At 39.5% G+C, this 20967-nt stretch overlaps 1 protein-coding gene across 1 annotated transcript in view; it reads left to right on the forward strand.

Annotated features, from left to right (window-relative positions):
* Window positions 1–12994, forward strand: part of STAT4 (signal transducer and activator of transcription 4) — a 91317-nt gene extending 78323 nt beyond the window's left edge. Inside the window, exons 15-24 of the mRNA XM_035007507.1 lie at window positions 1786–1869; window positions 3425–3523; window positions 5883–6018; window positions 7753–7802; window positions 8264–8358; window positions 8644–8780; window positions 9114–9305; window positions 10656–10722; window positions 11092–11200; window positions 12707–12994. Coding sequence (XP_034863398.1) covers window positions 1786–1869; window positions 3425–3523; window positions 5883–6018; window positions 7753–7802; window positions 8264–8358; window positions 8644–8780; window positions 9114–9305; window positions 10656–10722; window positions 11092–11200; window positions 12707–12733 — 996 coding nt within the window. The 3' untranslated portion in view covers window positions 12734–12994. The remainder of the gene's footprint in view (window positions 1–1785; window positions 1870–3424; window positions 3524–5882; window positions 6019–7752; window positions 7803–8263; window positions 8359–8643; window positions 8781–9113; window positions 9306–10655; window positions 10723–11091; window positions 11201–12706) is intronic.
* The last annotated feature ends 7973 nt before the right edge of the window (window positions 12995–20967 follow it).

The raw sequence follows: 20967 nt of genomic DNA on the forward strand, positions 1-20967 counted from the left end.
ATAAATAAATAAATAAATAAATAAATAAATAAATAAATAAATAAATAAATAAAGTAAATAAGTAAGTAAATAAAATAAATAAATAAAATTGTTTAATCCTTCTACATCATCTCCAAATTTTCCACATCTCTTTTGAGACTAAACACAGTGTAGATATAGCACATGGACACTCACTGTCTCACAAATTCCACCCAAAGTTCTTGTTAAAATGCAGACTCTGATTCTTGGCTTGGGATGAGGCCAGAGATCTTGTATTTCTAACCAGCTTTTAGATGTTGACAATGCTGCTGGTTCTGGGCACATAGCAAGATGCTGTAAGATTTCATTAGGGAAAAACAGCAATTTCTGTCCCACTCCTTCCCACACCAAACCTACTTTCCAGAGGTGATCATTTTTTGAGTCAAAGTATTATGCTAATATCATACTAGTATTTCTTGATTTTTAAAAAAGTTTATACATTTAACTCCTGAATTTTTTTTTTTTTAAGATTTTATTTATTTGACAGAGAGAGAGGGAGAGCACAAGCCGGAGGAGCAGCAGAAGGAGAGGGAGAAGCAGGTTTCCTGCCGAGCAGGGAGCCCGATGCGGGGCTCGATCCCAGGACCCTGGGATCATGACCTGAGCCAAAGGCAGACGCTTAATGACGGAGCCACCCAGGCACCCCCTGAATTCTTTTTATAAGACATTAAACTGTGGCTCTTTTATACCAGCTCTCTATACATATAAATTTCCCCCACCTTCACAGTATCATTACAGAACATATTTTGGTTTAGTCAGTATATTCAGTGTTAACATTAGTATGAATATATGAAAATTATTAACAGCTGAACCATATAACATAGTATAATTGCATTTCCATTCTTGTATTACTTCCAATTTACCCTGGATTTATAAGTTGCCTTAATTTCATTTTATTCGATCAGTTTATTTTATGTACTTATCACTAATGTAGCCCAAAACTTTTCTTCAAAACTTGAAAATTTCTTCTTTCTTTTTAACAAGATTTTTTAAGAGATTTATTTATTCATTTATTTGAGAGAGAGAGAGTGCACGGCAGAGAGGAACAGAGGGAGAGGGACAAGCAGACTCTGCTGAGCACGGAGCTTGATGTGGGGCTTGAACTCACAACTCCAAGATCATGACCTGAGCAGAAACTAAGAGTCAGACGCTTAACTGACTGTGCCACCCAGGTGCCCTGAAACTTGAAAACATCTTGCAATATGGTCAAACAGGTCAATCTGAGTTTTTTGTTTTTGTTTTTTTTTTTCTTTTTTCTTGGCAACATCCCCCTAGGAACTCTCCATCTCTTTCTCTAATTTGGACTGATTGCCCTCTGATTCTGTTGCACAATTTTTTTTTTTTGCTTCTTAAAACAACTTCCTTTCACTTTTTAAACAAATTCATTATGACACTGACTTGTTTCTGTTATATCTATACACATATGCATTGCTTTTATTAATAGTTTGTAAGCCAGAAGGACTAATTTTTTTAAAATTAAAAATAAAGAATTATTTGTCTGCATTTAAACTGATGAAAATATGCTGGAATTTTAAAAAAGTCAAAAACTACATTGTTAGGGAGACTTAAAATCATTCTGTTTGTGGAAATAAGATTTCTCACTCTGTATATATGCTAAATAACTTTTTTTAAATAATAAGAGGGAAAGTTCCATAATAGGGAATGTTTGGGGCATTTACTTTAAGACTTTATTAATTTTTATAGAAGCAGGCCTAATAGGTAGTAGGAGTGCATTTGTAAGATAACAATTGATTTCTTTCTTCCTAGGGCTGTCACATGGTAACTGAAGAGCTTCATTCTATAACCTTTGAAACACAGATCTGCCTCTATGGCCTGACCATAGATTTGGAGGTAGGCGTCAATCAACTATTTACTAATAATATACTCAGTCATTGGCTGGCATTTATAGATGAAAGCCGAGTCTTTTCTAGGTTTTAGTACATTCCCTATTTTTTATTTTTGTTTAGAGTTTTGTTTAGAAAATTTAGTTTAGAAAACCAATATGTCAGATAGTTACTAATTAGTCAACATTCTATTATTAGAATGTATACTATTCTGGTTAAATATAAATGATAAGATCTCATGGGCAAAAAAAAAAAAGATCTCATGGGCATTATCAATTGGATATCTATTGAATAATTGCTTGCCCAGATTGCATGTTTGTTGGTTCATTTTCTGAGACTTCTGAGTCATGAATAGTTAGTGGAAAGCCTAAAGAGAAATAAGTATCCTTAAACCATGTCACATAATGATATATTTTCAAAAATTTAACTTGTACATAAAATCCCTCAGAAGGAAAGCTTTTCTAATGTAATGAGTAAAGACAAATGATAGGAACATTAATGATACATTGTTTTGATTCTCTTATAACAGTCACTATTGTACTCAAAGAAGGAATAGAGCAATCTTGAGGATTAAATTGAACATGACTGACTATGAGCCCCTTGAAGGCAGGGCATCATGACTTTGTCACTCCATTACCAGTGACTCAGTGCCTGGCCCATAATAGATGCTCAACATAGGTTAAATAAATGAATGAATGGGTGCATGAAGGAACAAACACAGTTTTACACACCCCGAATATGATCTTATTTGTGGGATGTATTGTTTTAGAGTTCTGCTTTTCCTTTTTTATCTTAGTAAGTGTAAATATGTAAAAATTTTCCATAAATGCCTTCCTCGTCTCTTTTTCCTATACCTCTGTTTCCATGAGCTATTAAGCTGGGTATTTCACTGTCTGTAGAAATCTAACCACTGTTATTGAGAAGGGACTAATGTAAGTTGATTGGTTTTGCACACTAGTCTGTGAAAGCCTGTTTATTCCATGAGGTTGAAAATGACAGTACAAATATTGCTAAGCTGAGTTCCACAGCAGACCAGGCAGCTGTTTCTCATAAAGCTTTGTACTCCAACATTGCTTACCTCTCCATCTTCTGCAGTGAAAATGCCCATGTCTAGTACTGACATTAATTAGATGTCAGATCATAAATTGAATATATTGGTCCATTTCAAGATAAATTTAAAATTAAATTTTTTATAGTAACTTAGTAAGAGAACAGTGGCAAAATCAATGCAAGCTCTAATTTGTTGCATTTTGGGCTATATATGATGTAAGTATCAATATTTGTATAATGTCAAGGGAAGATACTGGAGAAACTAACTGACCAAGCACTCTGAAAGGGTTCCTGTTTTTATGGCTTCTTTCATCCTTATTCCTTGATTCATAGATGCTCAGAAAGTTCCCTTTCCTTCACAAGTCATTTTAGTAACCAGGGCAGTGTCAACACCAGGATTAAAGCAGTAGAGCTGGCTTGAGATAGCCCTGTAGGGGACAGGATCAAGTATCAAATCAGTGCAAGGTGCAACTACCTGTAATAACTGTGCTTTTTTTTCTCTTTTAAACCAGACCAGCTCATTACCTGTGGTGATGATTTCCAATGTCAGTCAGTTACCTAATGCTTGGGCATCCATCATTTGGTACAATGTGTCAACCAATGATTCCCAGGTAGGGTCTCTATTCCTATTTCTCCTCCTTTAATTCTATTTGATTTGTTTCATTGTCAAAACACCCATCTGCATCAAAAGATATATGTATGAATTTTGACTATATATTCATATATCTATGTATATGAAATTTGGCATGTCTTTGTGGGTTGTTTTCTTCCAGAACTCCAATATATTTAGTTGCATGAACCCTCTCTCATGTTATATTTAAAATGATATGTTTTGATGTACTTGGACGCTGGGAGAGTTCTGGCTAGCAAAACTGACGGACAGGTATTTGTTACTTCTGAGGGTCTGATCAGCTCCCAACTATGTGGATCACAGAGTTCTAGGCCCATCCTGTGGCTCTGTTAATTGGGCTGTGGGGAAACTTCTTGGTCTAGAATTTAACGTCTAACTGCTATGTTTACCTCCGCAACTACTTCTGGTCACACCTCCACACAGACTTTTCTACAAAGGTAGAAAATTCGTTTCCAAATAAGTGACCTAGAATATCAACCAATCTTGCCTAACTGCCCTCTGACTACAAATTTTCCAGTTGATTATAGATTTAATCCATTCTAGGCTCAAGTTGGGTTTTAATGCCATCTGGTGGTTATTTGAAACATTGATCAAAAATTGGCCTCAAGTTACAAAGCTAGCAGCAAACAGATGCTCTTCTTAAAAGACAACCACGGAAGGGAGTGGCAAAAAAGATGAGTCAGCCCTTCGCCTTGTTCCCTCTTACAAAATCTCATTGTGTTGTCCTGGAAACCACCGAGGTCTAGAAAAAATAGGTCAAATATAAATAACATTTCTTCTTAATTCAAAGCAAATATTCACTCTTAAGAATTTTTTTTTTTTTTACCTTAGGTTCTAGCAATAAGAACAGACATGATGAGTTAGCTCCAAGTGTTCTTTCCCTTTTTAAAAAATGTGCCCAATAAGGAAACAATATGGTAAATGACTCAGCCTGATGCCTTCTCATCCTCCGGTGCCCTGGCATCTGAAACAGATTAACTCTAGAGAGGAGGCTGCAGAGGGTGCGTGGAGTGTCGCTTCCTCTCAGGCTGCACTGAGAGCAGGACCCACTAGAGAATTTATCTGGTCTTTAAAGCCAAGAAGAGCCTACCCTCCTGGAATTACATGTCATGCCCCATTAAGAGCTACAAATATTCAGAGCTTTTCGTTCAACTTCAGGATGGAGGAAGAAAGATGGGTCACTTCTCTGTCCTCTGAGTACAGCACTGTGGCACTTAGCTTTCTTCAGCATCCTTCTTCTATAAGAAAGCCACCAAAGCTGTCCCACTAACCATCCCAGACTCTGCTCTGCTCCTGGATGAGGAATGTGGGAATGCAGATCATACATAGCTTACAATGCAGATGCACAGCCTACTTACAGAGTCCAGCATAACAACAAACTCTGGTTTCTCTTCTTCACTCTCTTCTGCTTCAAAACCCAAGCCCCCAGACCTCGATTAGGTTCTATGCCCTTTGGTCATTTATCCAGACACAGTTCTCTGGTTCAGGGGAAACTGCCTCTCTAGAAATTCTTTCTCTCCATTCCTCCCCCTCCTATCTCCCACTCCTTGTTGGATGCTGTATCCTCTTTTATTCCCACCTTCTGAAGTTTCTTGGATTGGTTCCTTTTCTTGCTGCCCAGCGTAGTTCATGCTTCTCCCTGTACTGCACTACATTACTCAGTTATTTCTCTCTTTAGGACGTCTTTCTTGGCTTTCACACCTTCTGCTTTCCAGTAATCTGAGATGAAGTCTACTTTTTCACTATTGTTGACCCAGTTTCTGGTACAAGCAATCTTGTTTGCAGTTAGTCATACAGAAGATTCTCTTGTCCAGATCAAAAGAAAAAGACTACTTTACTGTTCATAAAACAGGACTCAGGGTAATTATGAATTCACATTATAGGGTCACCTACTTTAGCCTGAGACTTATCTGTTTTTGTGCTTTGGGATTCTTTGTTTGGTCAAGGTATAACTTATACCAAGCCATGATAAACTAATTAAATAACTTGATATAGATTTGCTTAAGATTAATATTATTTCAGAAAAGAATATTTGCCCAATGATTTGTTGGACAGTATTAAGTACTTGTATGAGTTGATTGATAGCCCATAGTCCAGGGAAAGTTAAGAGGTGCCCAATGATTCTTTCAAGGATAAGATGGAGCCATATATTCTATTAGACTCAAGGATTAAGGAACTCTTTAAGAAAAGACAAAACCAGTGTCAATTAAAATGCACAACAGAGATGAGACAATATTCTGTATTAACTTAGATTGGCCTAAAGAGTTTGGAATTTTATATACTGAATTATAGTGTGTTCAGTGTGATTAATGAATATCATCATTACAACTCTATTTCAGAACTTAGTTTTCTTTAATAATCCTCCATCTGCCACTTTGAGTCAACTCCTGGAAGTGATGAGCTGGCAGTTTTCATCCTATGTCGGCCGTGGCCTTAACTCAGATCAACTCAATATGTTAGCAGAGAAGCTTACAGGTGAGAGCGGGTAGATGTGGAAGACTTGCCTCTGTTTGGGGTACTCAAGCGTTTTAAAGAACCAGGTGATATTACTACTATTAATAATAATAATGATAGTCACAATTTATTGAGTACCCACTGTATTGCCAGGCACAGAGCTAAATGTTCTGTTATCTTTCTTAGGAAAGGATAACTCCTTACTCTATCCACTTTATAGATGAGGATACTTAAGTTCAGAGGTTAAGTGACTTGCCATGGCTGCATGGCTAGTACACAGCAGAGCCAAGACACCAGCCACGCCTGTCCAGTTCCAAAGCCCCTTCTTTCCATTCCGCTCTTCAGTCTCCAGGGTGTTTTATGCCATTTCCACTGAGTGCAATGCGAAGCCTTAATGGTGCTTTGACTTTCATATTAATATCACAATGGTCATTAACCAACTCAACAGTAGCTGATTCCAGGACCAGGAAATTTAATAGAAATTAAAAGCCACCCAGGCAATACTTGATTGTCCATATCAAGAAAATTTCAGTTTTGACTAATATTTTTAAAGTTTGCAAAACAGACTCATTGGTACTTCCTGTAGTGACTATAGTGTAAGATTTTTCTAAAAGAATTTCAAAAGATATCTATATTTTGACAAGTCTAGGGTGAACATGCTTAGCACCAAAAAAGAGTTAAGATGGAGTTTGTGTACAGTTCTAATTAAAGTAGGGCCACGGATGCATCTGAGCATCAGTAGTGAAATCATGTGTGATTTGGCAAGTGATGCTGGGTTGCCACTTGGACCTACTATCTGATCAATAGGTATTTAAATAAATCAGATATTTGGGGAATATTAAAACATTTAGTTAATGTAAATATGGTTTTTGAACTTATTTAGTTTATAAACTGCAATGGTAGGCATATTTGTTGAGTGAATAAAGTTTTTAAATGTGTAGTATAGATAGCAGCCATATCCTTTCAGATCTTTATCAGATTATCCTTATGAGTATAATTTCCTCAAAAATTTAGATAGAGGGCGCCTGGGTGGCTCAGTTGGTTAAGCGACTGCCTTTAGCTCAGGTCATGATCCCACGGTCCTGGGATCGAGTCCCACATCGGGCTCCCTGCTCTGCGGGGAGCCTGCTTCTCCCTCTCCCACTCCCCCTGCTTGTGTTCCCTCTCTCGCTGTGTCTCTCTCTGTCAAATAAATAAATAAAATCTTTAAAAAAAAAAATTTAGATAGAAACTCTTGTACCCTTTCATCACCCTGGGTCAAAGTAGTCAGTGCCTCCTTATTGCCTAATAGATCTCGAGTTCATTCTTTTCATAATATTAATTAGGACTCCTCGTAATCTGGCCATATCTAACTTAAATTTATTTTACGTTTATTTACCAACATTAGACAGCTCTTGCTGTCTCCTATATAAGCCGGGTTCATGTCCACTATGCTTCATCTTACATTATTCTTAATAGAGTTTAGTTTCCTCCTCCTTCTCCTCTGATAATTTATATCCTATCTATCCATGGGGGCCTGGCCCTAGACACTCACCCTCTTTCTAAAGTTATCTTAGTTCCATTGAAAAGAACTTTTTCTTAGAAAATAGATTTCATGACATCTTACATTTTTATTGTTTCTAGCATTAAGTACACTACAAACCTATAACAGGTGCTTAAGGAATTTTTGAAAGGGGCTGGGTAAAATCTAAATTGAGCACCAAATTGAAAAGTCTAATTGTTTCATAAAAATCTCATTCTTTTCTTTTCTTTTAGTCCAGTCTAGCTACAGTGATGGTCATCTCACCTGGGCCAAGTTCTGCAAGGTACAAATAGGGGAGCAAGAATATCATTTAGATAATTTTTAAGTAGTGCTTCTTTTTAAGCCTCCATATCATAATCTGGGATTTTGAGGATTTCCTGGATGCAGTTATTTTTTTTTTAAACTCTAAACTATTGTCTTGTTTAAAGGAAATATTTTGGGGCGCCCTGGTGGCTCAGTCAGTTGGGCAGCCAACTCTTGGTTTCTGCTCAGGTCATGATCTCAGGGTCCTGGGATAGAGCCCTGCATCACATGTATCAGGCTCCCTGCTCAGTGGGGAGTCTGCTTCAGGATTTTCTCTCTCCCTTTGCCCCTCCCCCTTGCTTGCTTTCTCTCTCTCTAAAATAAATAATTTTTTAAAAAAAGTTTAAGGGAGTATTTCATTGAAAAATGGAACTTGAATTATTGTATCAACATTAACTATTAAAATAATCATTGTCCTGACATGTTTGTTTATTACAATAGGAACACTTACCTGGTAAATCATTTACCTTTTGGACTTGGCTTGAAGCAATATTGGATCTAATTAAGAAACACATTCTTCCTCTTTGGATAGATGGGTGAGTTACAGGCTATATTTTTCATATGAGTTCATTAGGTTCTTATTTTTAAGCTGTTGGTTTTTTTCCTTTCAAGCATGTTTAGTGATAGAGGGATGGGGAATAGTTCAGTTTCTTACATTCTTCATAGAGTACTGATATTTACTTTAATCTTAGAGGAGTATTTCATTGACTTTTTATTATACTCAGAACAAATTTAGGTCTGTTCTTTGTGAATGAAATAAATACAAATGTAATAAATTACAGTGTTTGATCAGGTAAAACTATGCATTGTTCTATTTTTAGGTATGTCATGGGCTTTGTTAGCAAAGAGAAGGAGCGCCTCTTGCTAAAGGATAAAATGCCTGGAACCTTTTTGTTAAGATTCAGTGAAAGCCACCTTGGAGGAATAACTTTCACCTGGGTAGACCATTCTGAAAATGGTACATGATTTATACTTGTGAAAGTAGTACTGAGTTTGGTTATTGGTCTTTCAGTTTTCAGACGTGTGTAGCATGGTGTTCTGTTTTTCATGTGTCCAGGGGGTTTGAATATAGTTGTTACAGTTGTCCCAGAAGAGAGGCTCATGACTTTCTCACAGCCTGTGTGGGTGTCCTCTGTCACATGGCACTCTGTGCCGTCCACTCTGCAGAAAAGGGCTGGCATTGCTTGATAGCCAGTGACATGAAGATGACATGGGCAGGAAGAATGGCCCCCAAGAATGCCTGCAGGAACCTGAATGTACCTCCCTCCACCCACCCTTTCTGTTTTTCCAGGAGAAGTGAGATTCCACTCTGTAGAACCCTACAATAAAGGTCGGTTGTCTGCTCTGCCGTTCGCCGACATCCTTCGAGACTACAAGGTTATTATGGCTGAAAACATTCCCGAAAACCCTCTGAAGTACCTTTATCCTGACATTCCCAAAGACAAAGCCTTCAGTAAACACTACAGCTCCCAGCCCTGCGAAGGTTAGGTCCTTTCTGTTTGCTTGTTTTCCTCAGCTTTTGGCAAATAACCTCATATTGGAGTAAACGAAGTTCCTCTTTTTATGTTTACTTTGTCATAAGACGTAGGGGGTATGTGAAGGTCAAAGCCTTAGAAAGGAAGTAGTGCGTCAACAGTTCCTGAAGAGGAACAGCTGGGCTGTCCAACTTCAGCAGAGTAGTTAGTAATCGGTAGCTGTGACCAGACTTCACACGGCCATGTGCCTTCTCCCAGCCGCCTGGAGAGCTTTGGCTTTCTCCTTCCTAAAACAGAAGTGGTGCTGACTTCACGTCTATGACTGGGAGAGAGGAAAAGAAAGAGGAGGTAATGATTAGAAAGCTGTTAAGGGTTAGGGGAGTCTGTTTTCTGCAAAAGAAGCCTGAGGTTTATAAGCTTTATATTTTTTACCTTACTGTAGTCTCACAACTCAGCTTGGGTAGTTTACTTGCCAGGGAGGGGCTAAGGGGTCAGTGCTTCATTCCCCACCTGCTGGCCTTCCAATAACTAGTCTTGACATGCCTGCCTTTCCTGGTTGTATCCTAAGGGGCTAAAATCACACCTGGCCAAAAGAAGCATTTGGTAAATATTTGTTAAATACACGAAAGAATATAAATAAAATTAGCTCTACAATTGTAATCTAAGTTAACCATTCTGTGTCTCTGATGAAAGTGTATACAATCCATTAAAATGTTCATCTATAGCAACTAAATCTATGAGCACCATCTTTTGGAATAGCCTACAATTGTCACCCACAGATGCTGAGTTGCTGCTACCCTGCTGAGTTACTAGAAATCCCGCAATACACAAATCAATCAAATATAATCAAACTTGAACATAACTTTGAAGACAGGTAATATAGTTGCCTCCCACTTTTTCTCATGCATTTTGGAGACAATAATATGTAAAGTCAGATTAGGCCTGCCAAGAGATCTGTTTTGCTCTTCTTGCACATTTTATGTTCACCTAAAATACTGTTCCATCTATTCAACTAAAAATCTTTGTGAGTCACTAAACAATCATAATACTGCTCTTCTTTTTTTTTTTTTTTAAGATTTTTACTTATTTGAGAGATAGAGACAGAATGAGAGACAGAGAGAGCATGAGGGGGGGAGGGTCAGAGGGAGAAGCAGGCTCCCCACCGAGCAGGGAGCCCGATGCGGGACTCGATCCCAGGACTCCAGGATCATGACCCGAGCCAAAGGCAGACGCCCAATCGACTGAGCCACCCAGGCGCCCAATACCACTCTTCTTTTTAACATTACTTATATTTGTCTAGACTTTAAAAAAATTTATCAATAATATTGATAACATTTTTTCCTGCCTTTCTTTTCCAGTTTCAAGACCAACAGAAAGGGGGGACAAAGGTTATGTTCCATCTGTTTTTATACCCATTTCAACAATGTAAGTAACCTTAGCCACATGTAAAATATCTCTTACTGAATTTATCTTTTTTTTAAAAAAAGCATTTCTACTCGGATAGAGCCAAGTACATATACCTGACAATAAAGCATTTTAATGCTCAATGTCCCATTTGCTTTAATACCCAAAGCTAGTCTTCAGGAAGCACCATAGTCTACCATGACTGGAATTATAAAGTTGCCTTTTTATATGCTGTATGTTCCAGAGTACGCTGAATGCTCTGATTTCAAACAATGAATTAGGCATCTCAGTGAAACAAATAGAGGAAGCCCTAGAAGTGAGTTCCTGACAGTGTCACCAGAAGCTATTATTTTTAATCCTTTTCAACATGCACCTTGTTATCTCTTTAAGCCGAAGTGATTCAACTGAGCCACATTCTCCATCAGATCTTCTTCCCATGTCTCCAAGCGTATATGCGGTGCTGAGAGAAAACCTGAGTCCCACAACAATTGAAACTGCAGTATGTTCCCTTTCTTTTCCATTGCTGGTCAAGGGCACTCCTAATGAAGCAAATGTGGCACCTGTTAATCAAAGGGGCTGAAGTTCTGCCTGAGAAGTGAGAAAACACTTTTGTTGGACCAAATCCATGAGCATCACACTGGGTGTGTCTGTATGTTCCTGTGGGTCACTGATAGGGGCACTGAAAACAGACACCTTCACTCATTTGAACTGCTTTAAGTTCTTTCCATCAAAAGCCATCAAAGGGCAAAGTATTCCTCTTCCTCACTCATGTACACTTTGTCCCTACTTCTGCCATTGGCCGCACCACTCCCCACCGCTCTCCCACCTTAGTAGACAACATATATTAGTCACTATTTATAAACCTAGTTCAATATTTATTTTAGTTCAAGAACCACAAATTCCAATTTTTCTTAATTTTTACTTGCATTATTAGTCCTGTCCCAGGAGCTTCTTCAAGTAGTACATGAATTATAGTCAGTAGCAGCATAATAATACTTCTCTGAGAACTTAATCACAATCTTAAATGCAATAATGTGATTTAGGATGCATCCTATCTATTATTATTCCTCAATACCATCAAGTTATCCAGTTTACATTCAGATGAACATATGAGAATAACAGAATCTTGGAGGGACCCTGAGCCCCAAGAAATTTGATGTTGGGTGTTGGGGACGAAAATTTTTACTTTACCCTTAGGTTCCTTTGGCTATCAAAGAATTAAATTGACATGAGATGGATTAATAAAAGAAAATCAAATAATTACTAATAAAGTACTAACAGGGGGGCCATAAGAATATGAGGCCCACAGACAAGCAATTGAGGCTTATATGCCATTCTGAGCTAAGGAGAAGGGGCTGGGATCTGGGACTTCAAAGGGATTGAAGACAATTCACAGGAAGATGAAAAGAGTAAATATTTCATAAGCAAATGTTTGCTAGGGCATACAGAAACAATGGGGCACAGAGAAGAATTTTAACAAAAATTTTGTTAAGTTCCTCCCTGTCTACCACACCTAATTCATATTATACTATAGTTATCTATGGTGATAACTCCCTTCCTGGAGCCAGTTTCTCTAAATTCTTTTAGACAGTTAAGGGGAAGGTGAAAGTTTCTTCCTGAGCTTTTTGTTTCTTAAAAATACTCAGCCTAAAATAATCCACATGCTAAAAAGACACATTTTAGGGTGGCAAATTTTGCTCCTCTACGCAGGTTATAAACCAAGTGAGTTTTAGTCCTCTTAAAGATTTCCAGGGATGGGAAAACCCACAGTCTTGTTCCAATGTTAGTTGTCTTAAATCATTTAGTTATAAGAGAACTTTTGCTACATTTTGCACTCATTTCCTCATTACATTTTTATGGGATGAATTTTGTGAATGCTTACTAGTTAATTGGTAGAAAGATTGTGAAGTATTTAGTAGACAAAAGGGTGTTTACCTTAAAAATGATGACTTATTTGCAAAAACCAATAGTTTCCTCAAAAGTCATTTTCATTTTCCAATTTTAGATGAAGTCTCCATATTCTGCTGAATGACAAGATAAATTCTTGACACTCAAAAGAAGGAAGCAAATGAAAAAGCTTAAAGACTGATCTTTGCCAACAATCCTATCTTATTTCTTCAGCTTTGTATATACCAGTTTCCAGGAAATGGTTGAAGTCTGAAGCTCTCCTCTCACTCGCCTGACACCACCAATTGGGAATGTCCTGACTGAAATGCTAAAAACCAAAGCTTCAGATAAACTTACAAGATAAGACACTTTAAGAAACCAGTGTTAATATAACATTAACAAAAGACCCTTTTGTCTTTGTTTCATTTTTTATTTTGTTTCTCACATGTTACTTATGATTTGGGCTCTAGAAGGATTAAGTGTTAAGATTTCAGAATAGGTTACGAATGACATAGTCACACCTACATCACTCAAAGGCCAGCAAGAAGACCTTAGAGAAAAGCCAAATAAGCTTATGTCCTGAGTTCTAGAAGGTAAAAGCCATCACCCTAGATACCAGATAGATCCCTCTGGAGGACCCCTCTCTAACTTCTTCCACCCCTCTTCTGTCCCTGAGGCAAGCCATACAGAGAGAAGTTAATGTTTAATGGAAAAGATTTCAAAGAGAAAAAGGTTTTAATATAACCTTCTTTCTCAGAGAGATTCCATCTTACCAATCGCATCCTTTATACCCATTCACATGTGCCCAACTGGATCCTATATTGTTCTTCCAACTCTGTACCTATACCAAGGCCAGTTCACTTATTCCTGATAGTACTTTTTTTTTCAGATTTTATTTATTTGAGAGAGAGAGCAAGCTCCTGATAGTACTCTTTTTTTCAGATTTTATTTATTTGAGAGAGAGAGCAAGACGGAGAGGGAGAAGCAGACCCCCCACTGAGCAGAGAGCCCGACGTGGGGCTCAATGTCAGGACCCTGAGATCATGACCTGAGCCGAAGGCAAGCACTTCACCGACGGAGTCACCCAGGCACCCCTTCCCGTGTCTGTTGGATGGAGGACCACCAGGCTAACTTGAGGGGCAGTCTCCCAGTCTCTCCTCCACATGCCCAATTTTCTGCAATTCAAATATATCAATTGGCAACAAAAGTAGAGGAAATAATCATAAACCTGGTTTAAAGTTATATCTTGATTGATATTTTGAATTATAAAATTATTATTATTGTTTTATCTTTAAAGAGGTAATCTACTATCAGGAAATAAACAATTGGATTTAGAAGCCAAAGAAGGTTGCAGAAGCTTTTCACTCCCTGGAATGTATTAAAAGTATGATGCACTCTTACTCAGCAAAATGTTTAAAAACATCTCAATATGGAGCCTGGTAGCAGAATGCCGAGGTTTCATATGTGATCTCAACCATTATCGTTATTTGAGGGCAGACGATACAAGGACATATGTAGTTTGCTCTCTCTAACAGACACAGAGGCCATATAGTAAGAAGAAGAGTTCAGCAAGTGGCTATTTGCACTTAGATTCAGAAAATCAAAACCAAGTTCTTGATTACAGTATAGAGTTACTTCCCAAGAGTGTGAGTCTTGCATTCTAGAAATCATCTTTGTAAGAGTAATGGGATTTTGTCAGAGGATTCCTGGAGATACCTGTTTAGTTGAGGCTAAGGTGTGCCACATGAGATGAAGTACAGTGAATGGGAAGGGCATTTAGATCACCAAATTTCTACCGAATCCTCCCCCGGAATATTTTTTTTTCTTACAACTGGCAGCAAATAAGTAGCATTTAATGAAATAAAATGTAGATTTATTTTTAAAATATTAATCACATTTTCACTCCTCCCCCACCCATCCCAGACCAATCACAGATGTCCATTTTACTAATCCCTTGTCAAATTCTTTTTCACAACGACTCACTTTGACCCAACTGTACTGAGTATCAGTGCCTTTATCTGGAATAAATGTTGAAAGAAGGCAGCTTCCAGTGGACTTCCTCAAATCTTAAGGCAGCAAGGAAGGCCCCCCAAACCCATAAGGAATGAGTATGCTTCTGGCAAATCCAAGGGATTTTTCTGTACCTCACATGTTCAGGAGGCCCAAGAGCTCCCTGCAGAAGAAGGAACAGAATTAGAGGTCAAACCAATTACTGCTATACTCTAGTAGATAACTGTAGTCCAGACTTAGTAAAGTGCCTGTGCACACACTCCAAATTCTGACAAATAATTTTCTTTTTTCAAATTGACCATGAGCGTTAATTGATTTGATGGCTTGCATTTTTTTAAAGATTTATTTATTTGAGAGAGAGAGAGAGAGTGTGTGCATGAATGGAAGAGGGGCAGAGGGAGAGAAGCGTCAAGCAGACTCCCACTGAGTATGGCTCTATCCCAGGACCCGGGAGATCATGACCTGAACCGAAACCAAAAGTCGGCCGCTTAACTGACTGAACCACCCAGGCGCCCCTGACTGCTTACATTTTTAAAAGTCTGGCTAGAGGAAGTATAATATACACATAATAAAATTCACCCTTTTCTGACAAACCCATACAGTTGTGTAACCACCACTCTAAGACATAGAACATTTCCACCAGAGTCCTCAAAGAGGACACTATAAAAACATGATGAAGGACATGCTCTGCGGCATATCTAGAGTAAATACAACAAACAATTCTATGCGGCTTCTTACATACACAGAGGGCTCTATTTTAAATAAATCACATCATTTTACCCCCTGCTTATAATTTTCATATGGCTTCTGGTGCTCTGGATTAGCAGTTCTTACCTGGCATGTATGGATAGAAATCTGGAGGTTCGTGAGTTTGGATGGCAAACATCAGTCTATTTTCACAGACTTGTAATTGAAACTTAGAATTTCTTTCAATTAGGAATAAAGGCAACAAACCATGACCCACACATTTTTGTCACATTACAGTTGTTACAATTACCTCAAACTATTGCTTATGCTAAGCACAATTTTGAAATCGCATTCGTCAGACTTGCTGCTAGATCTTATTTAATGCCAATAACAAAGAAGCACTTACATCACTATGTCACAAAGTTGTTTTCAATATTTTGATATCTGCATTTCAGTGTAGTTGGTTTTCTATTTAATCTCATGTATTTTATTTTATTCAACTAAAAGCATTACTCTTTGGAGTTAATAGGTTTCATCAGATTGACAAAGGGGCCCATGGCACAAAATTTAAGAATCCCAGAACTGGATGATGACCATAATTCTCAACAGATCTTTCTGAAGTCATACATTATTTAGTCCCTTCCTAGTCCTCAACTCCTATCTCATCATCTCCCCCAACAATGGCTTTTCACCCTGCAAAACATACACACACAAGACTGAACTACTTTCAGTTTCTTTGATGGCCCGGGTTCCCTCCCCCTTCCCTCCACTGCATCCTCTCAGTTCTCCAACCCCATCCTATCCACCCTGCCACCTGGATAACGTTTACACATCCTTCAGGTTCTAGAAAACCTTCTGCCACCCCCCCCACCCCGTGCACACCTGTATGACTCAGGTCACTTCACGCCTCCTCCAGATGCTCTAGATGCCCCAGCACCATTCCTACCACCTTTGTTGTAAAGGTATATCAGCTGTCTTCTTCATTAGACTCTAAGAGAGCTCTGTACGTACAGGGACCAAGAAGACTTTGTTCACAGTTCTAGCCCTAAAATCTAGCAGTCTGCCCCTTAGTAATTTAATATTTGAGTACATAGAAGACAGTAATTAGTTCCTTTCTGCCTGCAAGACTAAGCTAGAATTCTCTTTACAATCCTCCAAATTCTAAAATTATGGAATAGTCACTAATATTACATGCAAATTGATTAACCCAAACATGCCCGTTATTGCTTCCCTCTACTTCATCCTACTCATAATTTCCAGACTCTGTAGAAATGCTCTGGATTAGATTGTCTGATTGTTAGCTCATTCTAACTTCTCTTTTATTTAGATATCTTCTATGTGCCCAACATCCCAGACATCTGCCCGTGCACAGATAAACCAAGTGCTCTTGAAATTTCCCTTTGCCTTTATTAAACTCACCGCCTTTATACTCCTACCCCGGGTAAAAGCCCTACACAACACTCTCTTACATGAGGCTTGAAAGTCATTCACTTAGATGCTTCACAGAACGCTGCTAATGGGAAGAAGCCTGGAAGCTGTCTAGACAGGGTGGAGATGGGGGAGAAGTTGGAAAGGGTGTGGAGGAGGGTGCTCTCATTCAAATCTTTTGGGGAATTTTTCAGAATACACATGCTCTTTATTCTCCTCCCCTCAATTCTAGCTCAATAGGTCTAGAGCCAGTGTTGAGGTCTGAATGGTTGAATTCACCTGTGATTCCTGATTCCAGCATTGGTCAATGGTGTGATGTGCTCATTAAAAAAATATTGAGATTGTGTATCAGGGACAGCCTTTCTCAACTCGGGTTTCCCATCTGAACCATAAGACACAGTGATTTGCTTGACTATTTTCTTAGTTGTCCCAAGGATGGTATCTAGTGCCATTCTAGGTATATAAGAGAGACAGTAATTCATACATATGCCTCAGGGCACTAGCCTAATTCTTTCATGTCACAGCACAAAGTCCCTCCTGTTGTGAGGAGAGATGAAAACAGACAAATAATAAATGACAACTTTAATAAGTACTATGAAGACTATATAGAGTAGCGGGAAGAAGTGGTCAGTGAAGGTCTCTCTGGAGAGATATTTGATCTGAGACCTAAAGAATGAGAAGGAGTAAGTCCATGGACACAGCCAGGAACACAGCATACTAAAAGAACAGTACATACATGAGACCCGGCCGACAGAATCTTGAGTCCTTGAGGAACAGAAGGAGGCCACAGGGAGGGGAACATGGTGAGGCATGGAGGGACTGAGACAACATGGGTAGGAGAGAGGGGCAAGACCAGATCATGTAGGACTCTATAGGGAAAGCTGAAGGCTCTGGATTTTATTGCAAGTGCTATAGGAAAGAGTGGTGTCATTATTTTTGTTCCTTCATTATCTAAGTTTTCATTTGTTTTAAGTAAATATGTAACAAGGTTTCTATGGGAGAACTCTCCTTTCCTTCAATTTCACACTAACTTCATTAGTGTGCAACCTGAGCAGTTGCCCAGGGCCAGCACTCACAAGGACTCCATGCTTGGTTTAACGCTCTACTATTGCCTTCTTGAAATTCTTATAAGTTTTGAATAAGGGACTCCATATTTTCATTTAGCACTGGGCCCTGCAAGTTATATAGCCTGTCCTGTCCTTCAAACAGGGGAAAATAAACATCCATTTGCATTGTGGAAATTATGTAAAGAGCACTTGCTGGGGTGTTTGTAGCAGGCATGGGGATGGGCGCTCACTCTCACATGAGACTGGAGGCTGTGGTTATAGTAAGATGGATCCCTTCACACACTGTAAGTCCTAGGTTGGTAACTATGTCACCCTAAGTAGCTAGTATCCTTCGCTAGTGATGGAGCTGACCCCAAGAAACTCAGTCTGTGCCTCAGTAAGTCACAGATAGCAGCCAGGACCCAAACTATTTCTCCTGGGCCTGTCAACCTCTGAAATCATGGTGCAGTGACAAAACTATTCTCCTCCATTATTCTCCTCCCCAACTCCCTCTGGTATAATCGCCCTAGGGGAGAAAGCAGGGGGCAAGAAGATCCCAGGAGGAAAAGAAGAGACCTTTTTGCAGATACAGCAAAAGGATTCCTGAAAAGAACCAGCCAGCCCTCCACCTTCACCTTCACACCAGCTGGGGGAGGGTCAGAGCTTGAAAGACAGAAGGATCTGAGTTAGCAGGCGTACAGACTGTAGAGATGGAGAAGAGGGAGGGAAAAGGGTGACCTCCAGGCCAAGAGAAGGACGAAAAGGTGGGAGTGGGATGGTTAAGGTTTCCAGCACCTTAAGGAGTTAGAAAACATTCCCCTCCCTCCTTCCAAAGTTAATGGGCACCCGCCTCCGCGCCTTTCATCTTGTCCTGGGCCACTACTCTCAGACTTAGCCAGCTAGAAGGACGCAGAGCAGGCGTCCACCGTCCCCGGCTAGCGTGCGCATCCTGCCTCCCGGCTCCAACCCCCCCAACCCCATCGCCGGGAGGCTTGGGGGGCGGGGGCCGCTGAGCTGGCGGCCAGTCAGTGGGGAAAAATCCCCGGGCCCGCGCCTGCGTACTGCTCCCCAAGGCAACTTACTTTCGCTTTTCGGTTTCCTCCCAATTCTGCTCCTTCTCGCTCCAGGGCCGTTTCCCCGAAAGCACGTGGGACGGCTCTTCCGAGCATTCGCGTCCCTCCCGCCGCACGCCGGCGGGGCTGCTTTGGAACCGTTTCAAAGCAGCCGACGACCTGCGCCGCCCAGCGTTCCGCATCCTGGGCAGGCAGGGGCTGCTGTGCAGAAAGCACGGGACTTCAACAGGTCTTCGCAAGGGTATTTGGACTCTGAATTGAAGTGTGCTCAGTATAGACATTTGTGGGAAAAAAAAGAAAAAGAAAATTATATAGCAACCCACCACCCAGAAACTAACATTTTCAAGTATTTTCCCTCCGTCCCTCCCTCTTTCCCTTTCTGAGTGTTCCATGTATTTACATTTCTATATATTCTTACAGTAATAGGATAATGTTTTCTTTCCTGCATTTTAATTTAATTTCATACGTGGATATTTTCCAATAACTAGTCTTCGAAAGCATAACGTTCATATTCTAGGCATATGAATATAAAAAATCCAGAGAACTACGGAGAATTTTAGAAATCCTTAATTTTAACCCCGTTGTATTAACAGATTAGCAAACATGGCTTACACTGATTAGGTGTAATTCCTACTATTGGATATAAGTTACCAACATTGCTACAATATTGGAAAAATTTGTAGCTGCCATTTTGAAACAGACCAAGGCCATCAAGACAGAACACAGAGGCAGTAAGTTTTTCCCGGGTGTGTGCCTAAGAACACAGCAGAGTGTACTGCGGGGGACTGAGAGACCCCAAGGAAAATATTCGTGGTGGGGGCAGGGCAATGGTATTGCACCACGCGAGAAATTCCATTTTACAATTCAGTAGCTGGATGCTTTGCTTTCCTCCATAAGGTCTGCATCAGTGATCTGTTGCCACACAACAAACCAAACTCTCCTCAAAATTCAGTGGGGATAAAACAACAAGCATTTATCATTGCCTGTGAGTCTATGGTAGACTGAGCAGTTCTGCTCATCTGGGTCAGGTCTCTGATCTTGCTGTCTCACAGGTCTGAGGCCTAAGCCCTGAGAGCGGCACTATTCAGTTGTGTTCTGTGTGTTGTCTTGTGCCGCAGGCTAGGCTGACTTGCCTCGGAGGCAGGGCAGGGTTTGTGGAGGGGAGTATTACAAGGCCCCTTGAGGCCTAGGCTCAGAACGGCACAACATCACATCTGCTGCATAATGTTGGTCAAAGCAAGTCTCAAGCCAGCCCAGATTGAAGGGGTGGGAAAATAGTCCCCACCTGTTGCTAAAAGGAGCTACAGAGTCACATTGCAAAAGTGAGTAAATAAAAGGAAGGAATAATGTGGCCGTTGTTAAAAACAATCTACTAGGAGATCCCGATTTCTTCTAATGAGAATTATAGAACTGATAATATCTATCTTTTTGCCGTGGTTTGTAAGCTGCATTATATTCTTCATATGTATATTTGTAGTTATTGTATATATAATTAAATACATACAACCGAGTGGAAATCAAAGAAAGGATGAATGAAGAATAGGAATGATACTGTCTTCTCAATGACTTCTCCAAAATAAATAAATAAATAAATAAATAAATAAATAAATAAATAAATAAATAAATTTGCTTCAAATAGGAGATGTGGGATGGCTTCTAAGAATCTTTCCACTATAACATCATGTGTATTTATGAGTTACTCCAGTGCTCTTAATTACTCACCATAAAATGTGGTTTCTAGACTCCTCACCATCCTTGACTCTCCTTTAAATAAACACCAGATGGGGGGTGCCAAGTAGTAAGTTTCATCTTACCTGCTATTTCTGATTGATTGCTAGTGAGTTACCAGATACAGTGTTGAAAAGTATTCCCAAGCTGGGCACTGGCAGCAAAGAGTACCCTGTCATTCGTTGCCTTTTAAAAACAAAAACAAAAACAAAAAACCCAAATACAGGTCTTTGCATTTACTGTGTTGTTTTATCTAGTTGGTTTCAGCACAGCAACATTCTATATACTAATATACTTTAGACTTTTGATTCTGTCCTCTGTGAATTGGTCAACTATTTCAGCAGGGGGGAGAAAACAATCTCAGGGCCTTCCAACATTGACCACAAACAAACACCTCTTACTCATGG

Source organism: Mirounga leonina, unplaced genomic scaffold (genome assembly GCF_011800145.1).
Source record: "Mirounga leonina isolate KUSES-001 unplaced genomic scaffold, KU_Mleo_1.0 Mir_151, whole genome shotgun sequence".
In the NCBI taxonomy this organism is placed as follows: Eukaryota; Metazoa; Chordata; class Mammalia; order Carnivora; family Phocidae; genus Mirounga; species Mirounga leonina.